Below are 12,472 nucleotides of genomic sequence, written 5' to 3'. Positions count from 1 at the left end.
TGCAACAATATTTACAGATATTTTACAAATTATAAGTTACACGTTACGTTAACTAGGTGATATTGATTAATTATTAATCGTAGGGGTACGAAGTTAAAATTTTGAAGTCGAAAATGCTCTCTAAAACTATGGTATCTGTTATTCATTGATAAGCGATATGTCCGTCGAGCGGTGTCAGTTTCTTTCCATCTTCACATCAGAATTTGTATATAGTTTGAATGATATAAAACATTTGATACCATTTCAGCTTTTCCACTCGATTTATGCGAATAGCTCTCAAATCCATTTATTCTATTTTGCTTAAAGTACAAAATTAAAATATTTTATAATAGAGACAATTATATATTAAAGACATTGCTTATTAGCAATATTAAATATAGCAGGCGTATTATTATTATATAGTAATAATAATGATATAATTAATAAAAAATATCTTTCGTCATTAATATTTTCCAAACTAATTTTATATTAAGATTATAATTAATGAATTGCTGCAAGAACAATAGAATCAAATAACTATATATAAGATTAAAGGAAAACAGGAGCGCAAATATACAAATTGCATTTTAAGTATATTTTCGAATATCGATCAATTTCATTTTATGTATAAATATTTAACATTAACTATAATTTGTTAGAACACTGTTATGAAAAACAAAAGAAGATATTTTTCTTAAGAATAATTATTCGAGAGCTATCGCATGACCGAGCTTACCAGGTTTTTATAAAAAGACACCTTCTCGTTGTTCGATATGTATCGTTTCTTAATTAGTGTGATCATTAATGATCGATGCAAGATAGTTGTTACAAATTTTTGCACTGATTTGCACGATTTCTTACAAACTTGTTGACTTCAACTCCGACGAAAATGATGATGGGAAACGAGTATGCGGCTTTTTTTCTCTTTTTATCACAAAAGAAATAAAAAAAGAGAATAAAAGTTGCATACACAAGTATATAATTCGAATTCGCGAAGACAATATACGAGCGTCGATGCGAAAATTACGCAGATAGTTTATAAAGTTATCTGAATAATTATCTAGATGCGGTCGCACGTATTAATTAATTAGCTCGCGTACAATGTCTCCGCGATGATTGCCGTTCATGACATTTTCGTCGGAGCTTACATCTCGTAACACTATTTGCCGTTTGACGAAAGCAACGGACTGGCAGCGGCTGAATATCCCTGGTTGCATGTGGGCAACATAAACGGGTTCATGTTGAAAGGTGATCCAACCACTTCTCCTAATCCTGCAACATACCCACTGTCAGTTATACATTAGTAGTGCATTATTGCTTAAATGCTATAGCACAATCAATAAGTAAAAAATAAGCAGCGAAAAGCACATAATAATTTTGTATTTACAATGATAAAATTGTTCGAATAAAATCATGAGGAGAATGTCCATGAATCGATGGTAAAATATCCATGCGAGAAATAATTGCTTATTCTGTAAAAAAATTGGGGAGATAATCGAAAAGGGCTCGTTCTCTTCTTTTCCGGAATTACTTTTTTGTGCATATTTATTTCATATTTACTTGAAGCTTTTAATTCTCAAGCTAAATATATATATTTTATAAATAACGACGATAATTCATGGAGTTTCATATAACGTTATGTTTAAATACGATCGGATAGCAGATAGAGTATATTAAAAATATACGGATGCATTGCTCCACAGATATAAATCGGAAAATTGAACATCGTAACGATTATACCATTTCGTAGATGTTTTGTGCATATCTATATCATTACAATTTTATTCCAACAAAATTAATTTTTTTTTTGTTATGAGATGTATTTGTTTATTTAATTTAATTTTGTCAAAAAAATATATAAAAATAAAAATTAATAAAAAAATATTTTTTATTAATTATAAAAAGCTTCATAGCACAATAGCATGAAAGGGTAATGAGAAAGAGAGCTGACACTTCATCCTAACGAAATAATCGTCAACGTTTCCTGCAATTAAATTAATATAACATTATCGCGTCGTAAATGAGCTTACATACATTCTCAAATGTCGTCTCTCATAATTCTTTAATCGCAGTGCATAAGGTGATGGTTGTGATGATGGTGTTGGTGGTGATGGTGGACGGTTAGCGGTTACTGGGCGACTGTGGCGAGGTGGTGCTGTGTGGACCAGTGCGGTGGGACTGAGGTGGTCGGTGGTCGTACTACGGGGGCGAACGCACTCCCGTCCCCGGATGTATAGAATATGCCGTATTGTTCGTGCGCTAAAACGAAATTTCCACATAAGGAAAAATCAAAAGTGCATGCATTGAAAAGTAACGCTAAAGTAGAAGAAGAGCATGCGTGCTGGATACGTGGAGACGTGGCGTTAGGTTTTCTTTGAGTTGTGCCGAAGATATCGATGCTGACAAATGATTTTTTTTATATTTAATATAAATTAATCTGCGTGTTTAGACTAATGTTATTAATTATTATTCTCTGATAATTATATAATACGGTTGCTATTTGTCCATAAAGAAAAAATGTAAGATTGAAAGTAATTGTGGACAAAATTTAAAAAAAAATTATTTAGCATATATATTATACAAGAATATTGATTTTATGTAACTTTGGCAAAAATCTGCATTATTAAACATTTGCAGCAGTTTTTTCATTGTAATGCAAAGTTATCTGCGCACTGTCGTCATCTTAATCGATCTTACGTGAATTGTATTTAGAGGAAAAGTGACTTTATAAAAACGGGATTTTATCCCGGCACAACTCAAGTTTCGTAGATATCACCGTAATTTTGCATAAAGACAAGATTGTCTGCATGAAAAGAGAAAGAGTAAGAGACTTACGCGACGTGTAAAGAGTCGGGCTGCCGGTGTACGGATTGGCGACAGAGTAACTTCCATTGGTACTGTGACTATGTGGTGTGCTGGCCGAACTACCGCAATAACCGCCGCCAGTTACGACGCCACGTGGACTGGCACTGCTGCTTTGTCTATAGGCGTCGGTGCTACTACCGACATTGGCACCACCGCTGCCGCCGCCGCCGCCGCCGCCGCCACCACCACCTCCTCCATCGGCAGCAGCTCCTGTCGTCACGGAACTACCGTCTAGAAATAGAAACCTGCCCGTCAGACGAACTCGTCAGTATTTGATCGCTTAAGTCGTGACTGGTTGCCTAGCAAATTTAATTGCTTCGTCTTGATTGATGTGATGCAAGTCTTTATCAAAAAAATTTTAAAGCATCATTAAAATTTATAATAAGTATTTATCTATATGTGCGAAGGGATGGTACGAGTGTTTGTGGAGAACATTTCCAAGGAAAGATACATACCGTCTGTCCATTTCGCCGCGCTACCGTTCTCCTGCACCGTCACCGCGAGCTGCCCTGTATACGAGTTAAAGACCGTTGCCGAACTTGATGTAGGAGGTGCGGGAGCATGTACCGAACCGGGACTTCTGGGTGCCCCCGTGATCCCCATGTTTCCGCCCTTAGGCATACTATAAATGGCTTCTGCTAGATCCGCCGCCCGTTTTAGTACTATTTCCTTGGGAAGTTTCTCGGGGTCACCCGGATGCCGCGGAACGAGTTTCTGTAACCTTTGGAAGCCGTAGTCGATTGTTGGTTCGTTTACCGCTGAAAAAAAAATCAGCAAAAATGCGTTAACTCTTACGGCGTAATCGGATGCAGTCGCTAATTTTTTCGCGATAGTAATTATTCGCGTATAGATTCTTCTGTGAGGAGTATCGCGGATGCTCTTTATACTTACAGACATAAACGAATCTACCAGGCGCTCCTTTACAAAATTGTTTGCTTTTATAATGTAACGTGACGTCAACGACGCCGGGTATCTGCCGTGCCGGTGCCTGTACCTTGATTGCATGTGCAGTGATAAACTGTAATAAAAGCACGAATACTTTTATATTTGTTTGTCGCGAAATTAATTAATTACGGATTAGAGATTTTTAATATTGCAAATTACACTGACCTCGCTCCACACTAGCATCGATCCGAAAACTACTTGTAATCCATCGAAGAAATTTTCACCGATGATTATGACAGTAGATCCACCCGACGTCCAACCTTCATTAGGCGATATCGCTTTTATGCACGGCGTTTGAAGAGGTATTGGCGGATATAAACCTAATTTTATAATACAAAAATAATATTAACTTAGCGTATAATTACATTTATATTTGCGTTAAATGTACGGCACGTTTAAATCTGTTATCGATATAAAAAATGATCACATTGAAAGCGTTACAGAATTTTAAAGCATCCGTTTTCTAACGATAAATAAAAAGTAAAAACGATAAAAAAGTTTATGTGCTATGAATTAGATGAAAAGTGATATCATGGTTTTCCTCTTGAAAATAGTTCGCGATTGACAAGAGGATATGGAAAATTATCTGAATATTCTGTTTATTCGGTTGAGGCCGAGTGGCAGATATATTTTCCGGCGTGGCAGGCAAGTTTTCGAGGTCCTGGGGCTTGTGAAGGTGAGAAAGAGGTGGAAAATGAAAGAGAAACTATGAAGGAGAGCGATAGAAAGAGGATGAGACGAAGAGAGAAAGAGAGAGTACGAGGAAGAGACTGAGGGTTGGAGTGCTCGGAGAAGGGTTGTAACAAGAAGGAAGGGGAGGGGGCGATCGGGCCGCCGGTGTCTCTGCTTGGAATTTATAACCCAATGATATCATTTTGTACCCCGGCGAAGCCAAGCCACCCCCGGCACCGACCCTGGGCGAAGCGGAGCCACGGCAGAGTGGCTGACATCATGGTATATTGCTCCCAGTGATGCTCAAACACTTTCCACTTCGAGTGCTTACGTGCCGTCACGCCGATAAATCTCGGCGGCTTAAAAGATTCCGACGTTGTCTGTAGCTGGATGTGTTTAAAGAATATTCTCTAGATATTGTCGACACGAAATAATATTTCTTTAAAATTAACGTGATCAACGGTTATTTTTTATTTTAAATATTTTCATTCAAGATAATAATAAAATAATTGTCTCGTTAATAATATACAAGATTAATAAATTACTTCGAGTATAAGGTGTGTAAAAGATAAATAATTTATAATAGAATTATATCACGTGTGTATAATATATCTTTGTCCATCAGGAAAAATTATGCTATGTGTAATGTACATACAACTTTCTTTTTAAAAAACAGAAAAATTAAATCAACAAGTGACGATCGCGTAGCGGAAGCGCAAAAGAGTCGCAAGAGTGTGGTTTCTATGCAAATGGGAATTTTCTTCAATGGGACATTGGTATTTATTGCGTTCAATGTACGAGAAAGTCGTTAAAGAGAGTCGGCCGTGTTGGCAACCACCCTGGTAGAGAATTGTCGAGCAGTCGTGGCATGGGTCGCCGCGGTGGTAGAGAGGGAAAGAAGAGGCGGAGGGTTGAAAAGAGGGATTCAGTAGAGGAGACCAAGGAACAAGCGTACCAACCCGGAATAAATAAAATCCCCCGCGCCATTGAATATAAGGGGTGTTACTCCCAACCCTCCCGTGCCCCTCTTTTGCCACCGAACTATCGTCGAAGTCGAAGAGCCGTTGTACTCCGACACGTTCGACCCGATTCTCTTTGATCACTGCGAGATCGCGAGATAACTTCGTTTGCTGTGGTAAAGACTCGAGAAATTTACCAGAAAAACTGGATTTTATCTTGACGCAAGCAAGCGTCATTACAATGATATTCGCGCAATGATGTTTCTTATTATTGGATTAGAACCGCTAACCCTCTTTCATATCGTTTCATGAAATCTAGCGATTCAAGTTTAACTTATTCTATGTTAATATATATTATAAATAAGAATATTAAATATTCTCTCTGTTTTACGAAAAAATCTTGAAGTTTATCTTTATAATCTTCTCTTGCGCCGTAAATCGAATCTGAAAGAGAAGCAAATTCTGAAGCATAAAGTAAGAAGTTGCAACCGTACTTTGTCAAATAAAAAAACGTGTTATAAAACGGTGCATCGAAGAAGATAGGTCGTAAACAAGCGTTTCAGATTTCATGGACAATCAAGATTTGATTTGTACAGCAACCGGGAGAATTCGTTCACAGTGACAGCAAAATCCACGAGATACCGGCGTTCTTCCCCTTTCTCTTCGCGCCTGCTACCTCATTGGTATGCTCGTTTCGGCGTTTGGGGTGGGACATCTCGCGGAAGAGGGGATGGGGGNAAGAGTGGATGTGTTGGTACCTTCATTGGCGTCGCAGGCTGGATGGCATGAGATAGCTTAAACTTAGCATTCACAAACCAACGCGCCGCGGCAACCACGGCGAGAAGAAGAGCGCGAGAACGACGAGGAGAAGGAGGAAGAAACTATACGAGAGAGGTGGAGAGACCGAGATGAGAGAAGCGGTCCAATTCCACTCTCTTTCTTCTCGTGTCTTTGCCGCTCCGCGGCAGCCAACCAGGCAAAAAGGCTGAACTGGCGCGGCGGCGGCGGCGGCGGCGGCGGCGGATGGAGAAGAGAACCCGCGGCGAGAAGAAGGGGAGAGAGAACCAGGCACTCGGGCGAAATTCGAGCGAGCGGAGTGGAAGGGAAGAATAAAGCCGAGGAACAAGGAGCGCGGAACGGAGCGCCGGATCCTTCGTTTTCTCGCATCCCATTGATTTACATCTTGTCTTGGCATAGGAAGAAAAGACGGAGGAAGAAGCCTTGCGCGAGAGGAGCGAGCAGTCGAGGGGGTGGCCGCGCGATATCAGCCGTTTGTATGCGCGGCCGACGCCAAACTTTGCTGAATTGCCCTATGACTCCATATATCCCATTCTACCGGCGCGCCCTCCTGCACCCTCTTACGATTCCGTTCCGCCGCAGCTCCTCGAGTCGTTATACCGATCTCGAAGAAAACTGACCCCACCCCATGACGGAAGGCGCGCTGCATGAGGGAAACAACACGCTGCGAGCATTCGAATTGCGATGCCTCGAACGCGGATCGCTCGGAGAGTAGATTTTGATTGGCAAACGGCTGAAAGCTCTCGTGCGCGTGAATCATATTATCCGTGAAAAGTCGATGCGTTGAATAAATGAGGGCGTTTAATGCACATTGGGCTTTTTAATTATCGCCTATTAATTAATTATTATACTTTCTGCGAGTGCTTTGTTAGCACGGCGAAGGCCGGTTGCATTTATCGTCGGGGAATGCAGTAGCTGACTGCAAAATTAAATAACGAAAAACTGCGCGATGGGCTAATTGTGTTTACGGGCAAATCGAATTATCGTGTAAACGCACGTGCAGGTACGCGATTAAATATGCAGACGATATCGATGTCCTGTTCCGCATATATTATCTCTCTCTTTAACGATATTAATTAATTGATAGTATTTATCGATTATACTTACTATTATATTCGCCAGGATCACTGGGATCCAAACGTTTCGCCCTGCGTCCATGCTTGCTGTTATTGTGAACGAACATGTTGTCCGAGACCGCTAGTAATGGACCCTCTACTCCCACTTGTGTAGAAATAACCACCTGTTAAACGAAATAGAAATTTAAATTTGCTGATATAAGATAAAAAGATTAATGTAAAAATATATAATATTATAATAGAATTATTCTATTTAAATACAATCAAAATTTAAAATCGTATATATTTGTGTAAATATCTTTATGAAAATTATTAACTGAACATGCGAGATCTCAGAGAATGTACGTTTAAAGACACTTCTTAAGGAACATAATTATATAACATTTTTTATAGGAACATAATTATAATATTTTGAAGAGAGATTAAAAAATTAAAATATTGTATACTCTCATAAAATTTATGTAATATATCGTTTATGTCTAACTTAATGGAGTGTAAGAAGATATACGTTAGAGCGATAGACGTTACCGTGAATCATATTGCATTTCTCTCATGCGCATCATATACTCAGCCAAGTTCATCATATCTCTTATGAACGAGCATAGATAACTCGATTTGCCGCACCGAGTATCACGGCATGCAATTCGTGACTTGCACGGACGACGTATGACACAGATATAATCGCGCGGATATAGGATATAATAGGATATAATCATATTAAAACATATGTGCATACACAAAATTTCTTTATAAATAATGATATAATTATAAAGATAATGATATAACAAGGAATGCAACATAAAGTGTTACTTATGAGATTTTTAACAACTTGAAGAAAATTATTCGCTTAGCATTTGTGCCGTTCTCCGCATGCTTTGCGGTGTTGAAAAGATTTTCGCGATGAAGCAGGAAGAACGTTTATAAAATCGAGCGAACGGCTGGAAAACGCCCAAAAGTTTTGTCCTTTGCAACTTTCTCGCATGCTAGTGATATTACTCGGCGAGTAACACCGCCGCCACCAACTTAGAGTGAAGCGACGATAACTCTGTTGCCCCCGCGGTGGGAGAAATTTTCGTAAGGGCTGCACTAAAATTTTAATTTGCAACTTTGGGCAATAAGCAATTCTGAAGCAAATCCGAAAGTGCGATGAGTATTCTAATTTCAGTTCGTTGTCGCGCCGACGCACGAAAAGAAAGAACTAAAAGGGTCGAACAATGTAAAGAGAGATGAGTCACGGGGAAGGAAGGGGCTGTCGGGATGACTATGGTATTTGGTAATTTACTTTTTAATTTTGTCTTTTGTTTTGGTGAGAATTGAGGGCAGGTAGGATAGCGAGATACGTCTGTCGCTAAGTGGGAGTAGTCGTTGTAAAGTATAAAGGATGAATGAATGCGGGGGTGAATCGGGGATGATGCTGCGCCGAGAGTTTGACAATCCTTCGATTTATGTTTGCTTGATAGAAATCTTAACTTTTGTCACGGTTGGCTTGTCGACAAAATAATTGTTTAATCAATATCGTCGTTTTTATTTAAATGAATTTACTCATATTTAATTAAGTATCAGATCATAATAGTAATATTTTGCAATAATACGCGGAAATTGTGCGAAAAACAATGCTTTTTGCGACGATACACGTCACGCGATGTTGCGGCGGAATTTCGGCGGAATTCTCGTCTCTGTCTGTCCGCCCCTATAATTTCGCGGATCGTGACTTGAATGACGCAAGTGTCTCGCGTAATGTACATTTCAGCATCGCGGCACGATCTGGAATGTCTTTGAATCAAGTGGGTGGAAAGTCGGAAACGATTAAAGCTTTAAATCGCGTTTGGTGAATCATTGGAAAAAATTATTTTACCTGCATTCAGATTGTATATTTCTTTGCTTAATATAATGAAAGATTTTTTGCAATTATTTTAACAAACGAACAAATCTATTAGTTCTTAAATAATATATATTCATTATTATTAGTTCTAGAAAATAAAGATTTAAGAAATAAAATTCAATTTATTAATCATATAAAAAAAATGCAAGTTTATATTTAAAGTAAATTGAAAGTGAACATAAATAACTCTCTTACCTGAAAGCGCCTCATGTCGCGTGGATTGCCAGCGTTCTTGAGGCAGTTTTGGTTACACTTGAGAAAGAACTTGAGGAAGAATCTGCAAGCACAGAGGGGACCAGAGTTAAACGGTTGACAAGATGCTTAACGCTCTTCAACGCCGGGAACTTAATTAGAACGCGAACTTGGACGGAAAGCAAGGCTGAATATTGTATAAGCCAATCGCGAGCCCCGTTCCACTCTCTTCTATTATTCAGTATTTCTCTAGATTAAACCTCCGACTACGTGCTTCTCGACCTTTAGGCCTGCGTGCGGCATTGTATACTGCACGAAATACACGCGGCTACTTTATTGTTCCACTACTACGTCAAAAAACATTTTCCTGACTACATTTCTACAATGAGTAGATACGATGAATATTTGCCGCTACAATTATAAGTTTATATCTGTTTTTATTTTCTATTTTAGAATTATTTTTTTATAAAAAAAAATTAGTAATTTGTGAGAAATATTGTCACGAATATTTCAATATTATATCAAGTTAAAATATATTAATTATTGTGATTTATACATGCATAATATATTTTTTATTATTAATTATTTGCAAAGAAAATGGTACAACTAATAAGTACATATATTAGAAATTGGAATATGTTATATATTAGAAAATATTTTTATTATACGCGCAAAAATCACGTGAGACAGAATTTCGTGACGCAAGGATGTGTGCGTGTGGGGTTCTGCCAAAAAGCCGCTGGCTCAATTTTCATGAATTATGTAAAACGTCGGGGATATTGAATTTCGGGAAATTTTTTGAGACGCGGATCCCCGTTTGCGCCTATAAGAATGGAAGGGGTTGACTGAGAGACGAGTTTGAAGATCAGGTAGCTGAACGTCAGACCGAGAAGGATCGAGAAAGCGAAGGGAACGCGTAGGAAACAATCAGGAGGGCCGAGACGACGCCGACGACGATGCTGGTAAGAGGGAGGGGTAGTTTTCTGCGTGGCTGGTAGGCTTTTTCTCCCGTGGGACGCCATTGTCATTTTCCCTGAAGAGTGCGTCCATGGGAACCGGGACTTTATGGAAAAATCAAACGCATACCTCGAAGTAACGCATACCTTTTTTGCACTTCTGCTTTTGTCTCTCACGCATATATGCTAAAAATTTTGCGGAAAGATCATGATTGATACTCCTTGATATAGAGAATATTTTTAATTAATTTCTATCTAGTTTAATATTCATATCACATGCATGGTTGGCGTAGTTGAAACGTAAGAGAAGACAAGATATCAAATAATTTTTTGAAACTTTAAAAGATTTATTTCTTGGCCACATATATAGTTTATGAAAACTTGAACCAAGACAATATTTCTGTTACTATATCCGCGATGATTTGGTCGAAAGTCTCCAACTCGCTTATCGGGAAATCCATAAAGCTGAAAAGTGAAAGGTAAAAACGAAATGCATCCGCCACGGGGGCGCGAGAGGGAATGCCGGCTGAGTGAAGCGAGGGATGAGAAGCGAGACGGCATATAGGGAATGGGAATTCGCTGATATAGAAAGAGAAAGGGAAAGAAACGTATCGATCTCGCGTTACACGCATTTTCGCATCCAGCCGTGGACCCCGAGTATCTTAGCGCGAGAGTTCGGGCTAATGTCACGCGCGTTTCGCCCAGCGTCGAGCGAATTTAATTTCGTTTACTCTTAGAGAACGTTAAGATGTTATCGCGATGCTGGATGGGTATTCAAAGCATTGTAGCTTGGCTTATCGCGGCCGTGGATCTTGCTCTAAACACGATATCTTCGTCGTGCCTGAGGCGTTGCCCGACGACGCTGCCTCTAGTCGTTTCCAGATAGGAATACCATCGACCGTACTTGCATCTACGCTATTGCGAGAACGGCGCGAAGCCGCCCCTTTAACGACGTCGACGACAACAGAAACGAGTCGGTAACCACCTTTGAATCGAGAACGTTTCACTTTGTATCTATATTGAAATCGTGTATCACCGTTATTTAAAAAAAAAAAAACACGCTTCTCCAGCGGTGGTATATTTATCCGTTTTATTTCGATCATTTCATGTAAACTATATATTTATATTTATAATGTTTAAGAAAATGAAAAGGAAAAAAATTATAAATTTGTTCATTTTTGACATTTTACATAACTGTTAATCCGATACACGTCAAATATGAAAAAATAAAATTGAACATAGAAAAAAGAAGGAAGAATATTTTAAAAAGAAATTAACAATAAGAGGAAATTAAATATCTGGTTGAAAAGAGAGAGAAAATTCGAGGTAATTGAAATATTCCGACTAGTATTCCGCGCTTGGTGCCTCCAGTAAAGAAATCGGACGATCCGCTTTCAGAATTTGACGCTAACAAAATGACTCTACTTACGCAGGAAGCTCTATGAAGAGGGAGGAAGAGAGAGCGCGCGCTTGCCAGAATCGGCAATGGAAAGATAGGTGGGCTATAGATCTTCGCCTTTTTTTTATGGGATTCGTTCATCGGCAACACTAATCATTTACGACACTCCCGTCGCGCCGCTGCCGTATCACTTTATTCCTCTTTCTTTTTCCCTTACACGAGGTCGTTTCCTTCCGCGCGTCCTCGAAGTATTGGCTGTTAGGGGCTAATGGATTGCGTTATCGACTGATTCAAATGCGAACTGGATTTCATTCCGAGTTCGATGGGGCGGCAGTATCGATGGTGTTGTAACGCGAACGCGTGCAAGAAGGGCTAGTTTCTTACAGGGGATCAAATTCGATTCCGATAGTCTATTAGATTTTTCTCTTCCGTTGGCAACCTTAGCGAGCTCGCGTCAACCTCGGAAAAATTTATTCCGAATCGCCATTCAAACATCCGATAGATATACTTTACGTTATTGAAATATTAGTACAAGTTATATGCCTTTTACCTTCCAAATATTAGTTGTAAAATATTTTTTGCCCATATAAATCTTTGATAATTTACACATACACAAACACACGTACATATACAAATATATTCTTCCAATATATTTTAATGAAACAATTTATTTTATTTATTACAGCAATCATTAATTGCAATAGTCATATGAGAAAAATAAGATTTTATTTTTTAAATTTAGATTAACG

General features: G+C 38.8%; 1 protein-coding gene across 1 annotated transcript in view; it reads right to left on the bottom strand.

The window, feature by feature from the left end:
• Positions 1 to 379: 379 nt before the first annotated feature.
• LOC115240570 (transcription factor collier) overlaps positions 380 to 12,472 on the bottom strand; it is a 75,832-nt gene continuing 63,739 nt past the window's right edge. Inside the window, exons 7-13 of the mRNA XM_029815800.1 lie at positions 9,372 to 9,453; positions 7,326 to 7,458; positions 3,955 to 4,109; positions 3,736 to 3,862; positions 3,300 to 3,602; positions 2,815 to 3,075; positions 380 to 1,251 (exon numbers count right to left, since the gene is read on the bottom strand). Coding sequence (XP_029671660.1) covers positions 1,139 to 1,251; positions 2,815 to 3,075; positions 3,300 to 3,602; positions 3,736 to 3,862; positions 3,955 to 4,109; positions 7,326 to 7,458; positions 9,372 to 9,453 — 1,174 coding nt within the window. The 3' untranslated portion in view covers positions 380 to 1,138. The remainder of the gene's footprint in view (positions 1,252 to 2,814; positions 3,076 to 3,299; positions 3,603 to 3,735; positions 3,863 to 3,954; positions 4,110 to 7,325; positions 7,459 to 9,371; positions 9,454 to 12,472) is intronic.

The sequence above is a fragment of the Formica exsecta genome, unplaced genomic scaffold (genome assembly GCF_003651465.1).
Source record: "Formica exsecta isolate Colony F162 unplaced genomic scaffold, ASM365146v1 scaffold442, whole genome shotgun sequence".
Taxonomy (NCBI): domain Eukaryota; kingdom Metazoa; phylum Arthropoda; class Insecta; order Hymenoptera; family Formicidae; genus Formica; species Formica exsecta.
This window is presented reverse-complemented; position numbering and strand designations above follow the sequence as displayed.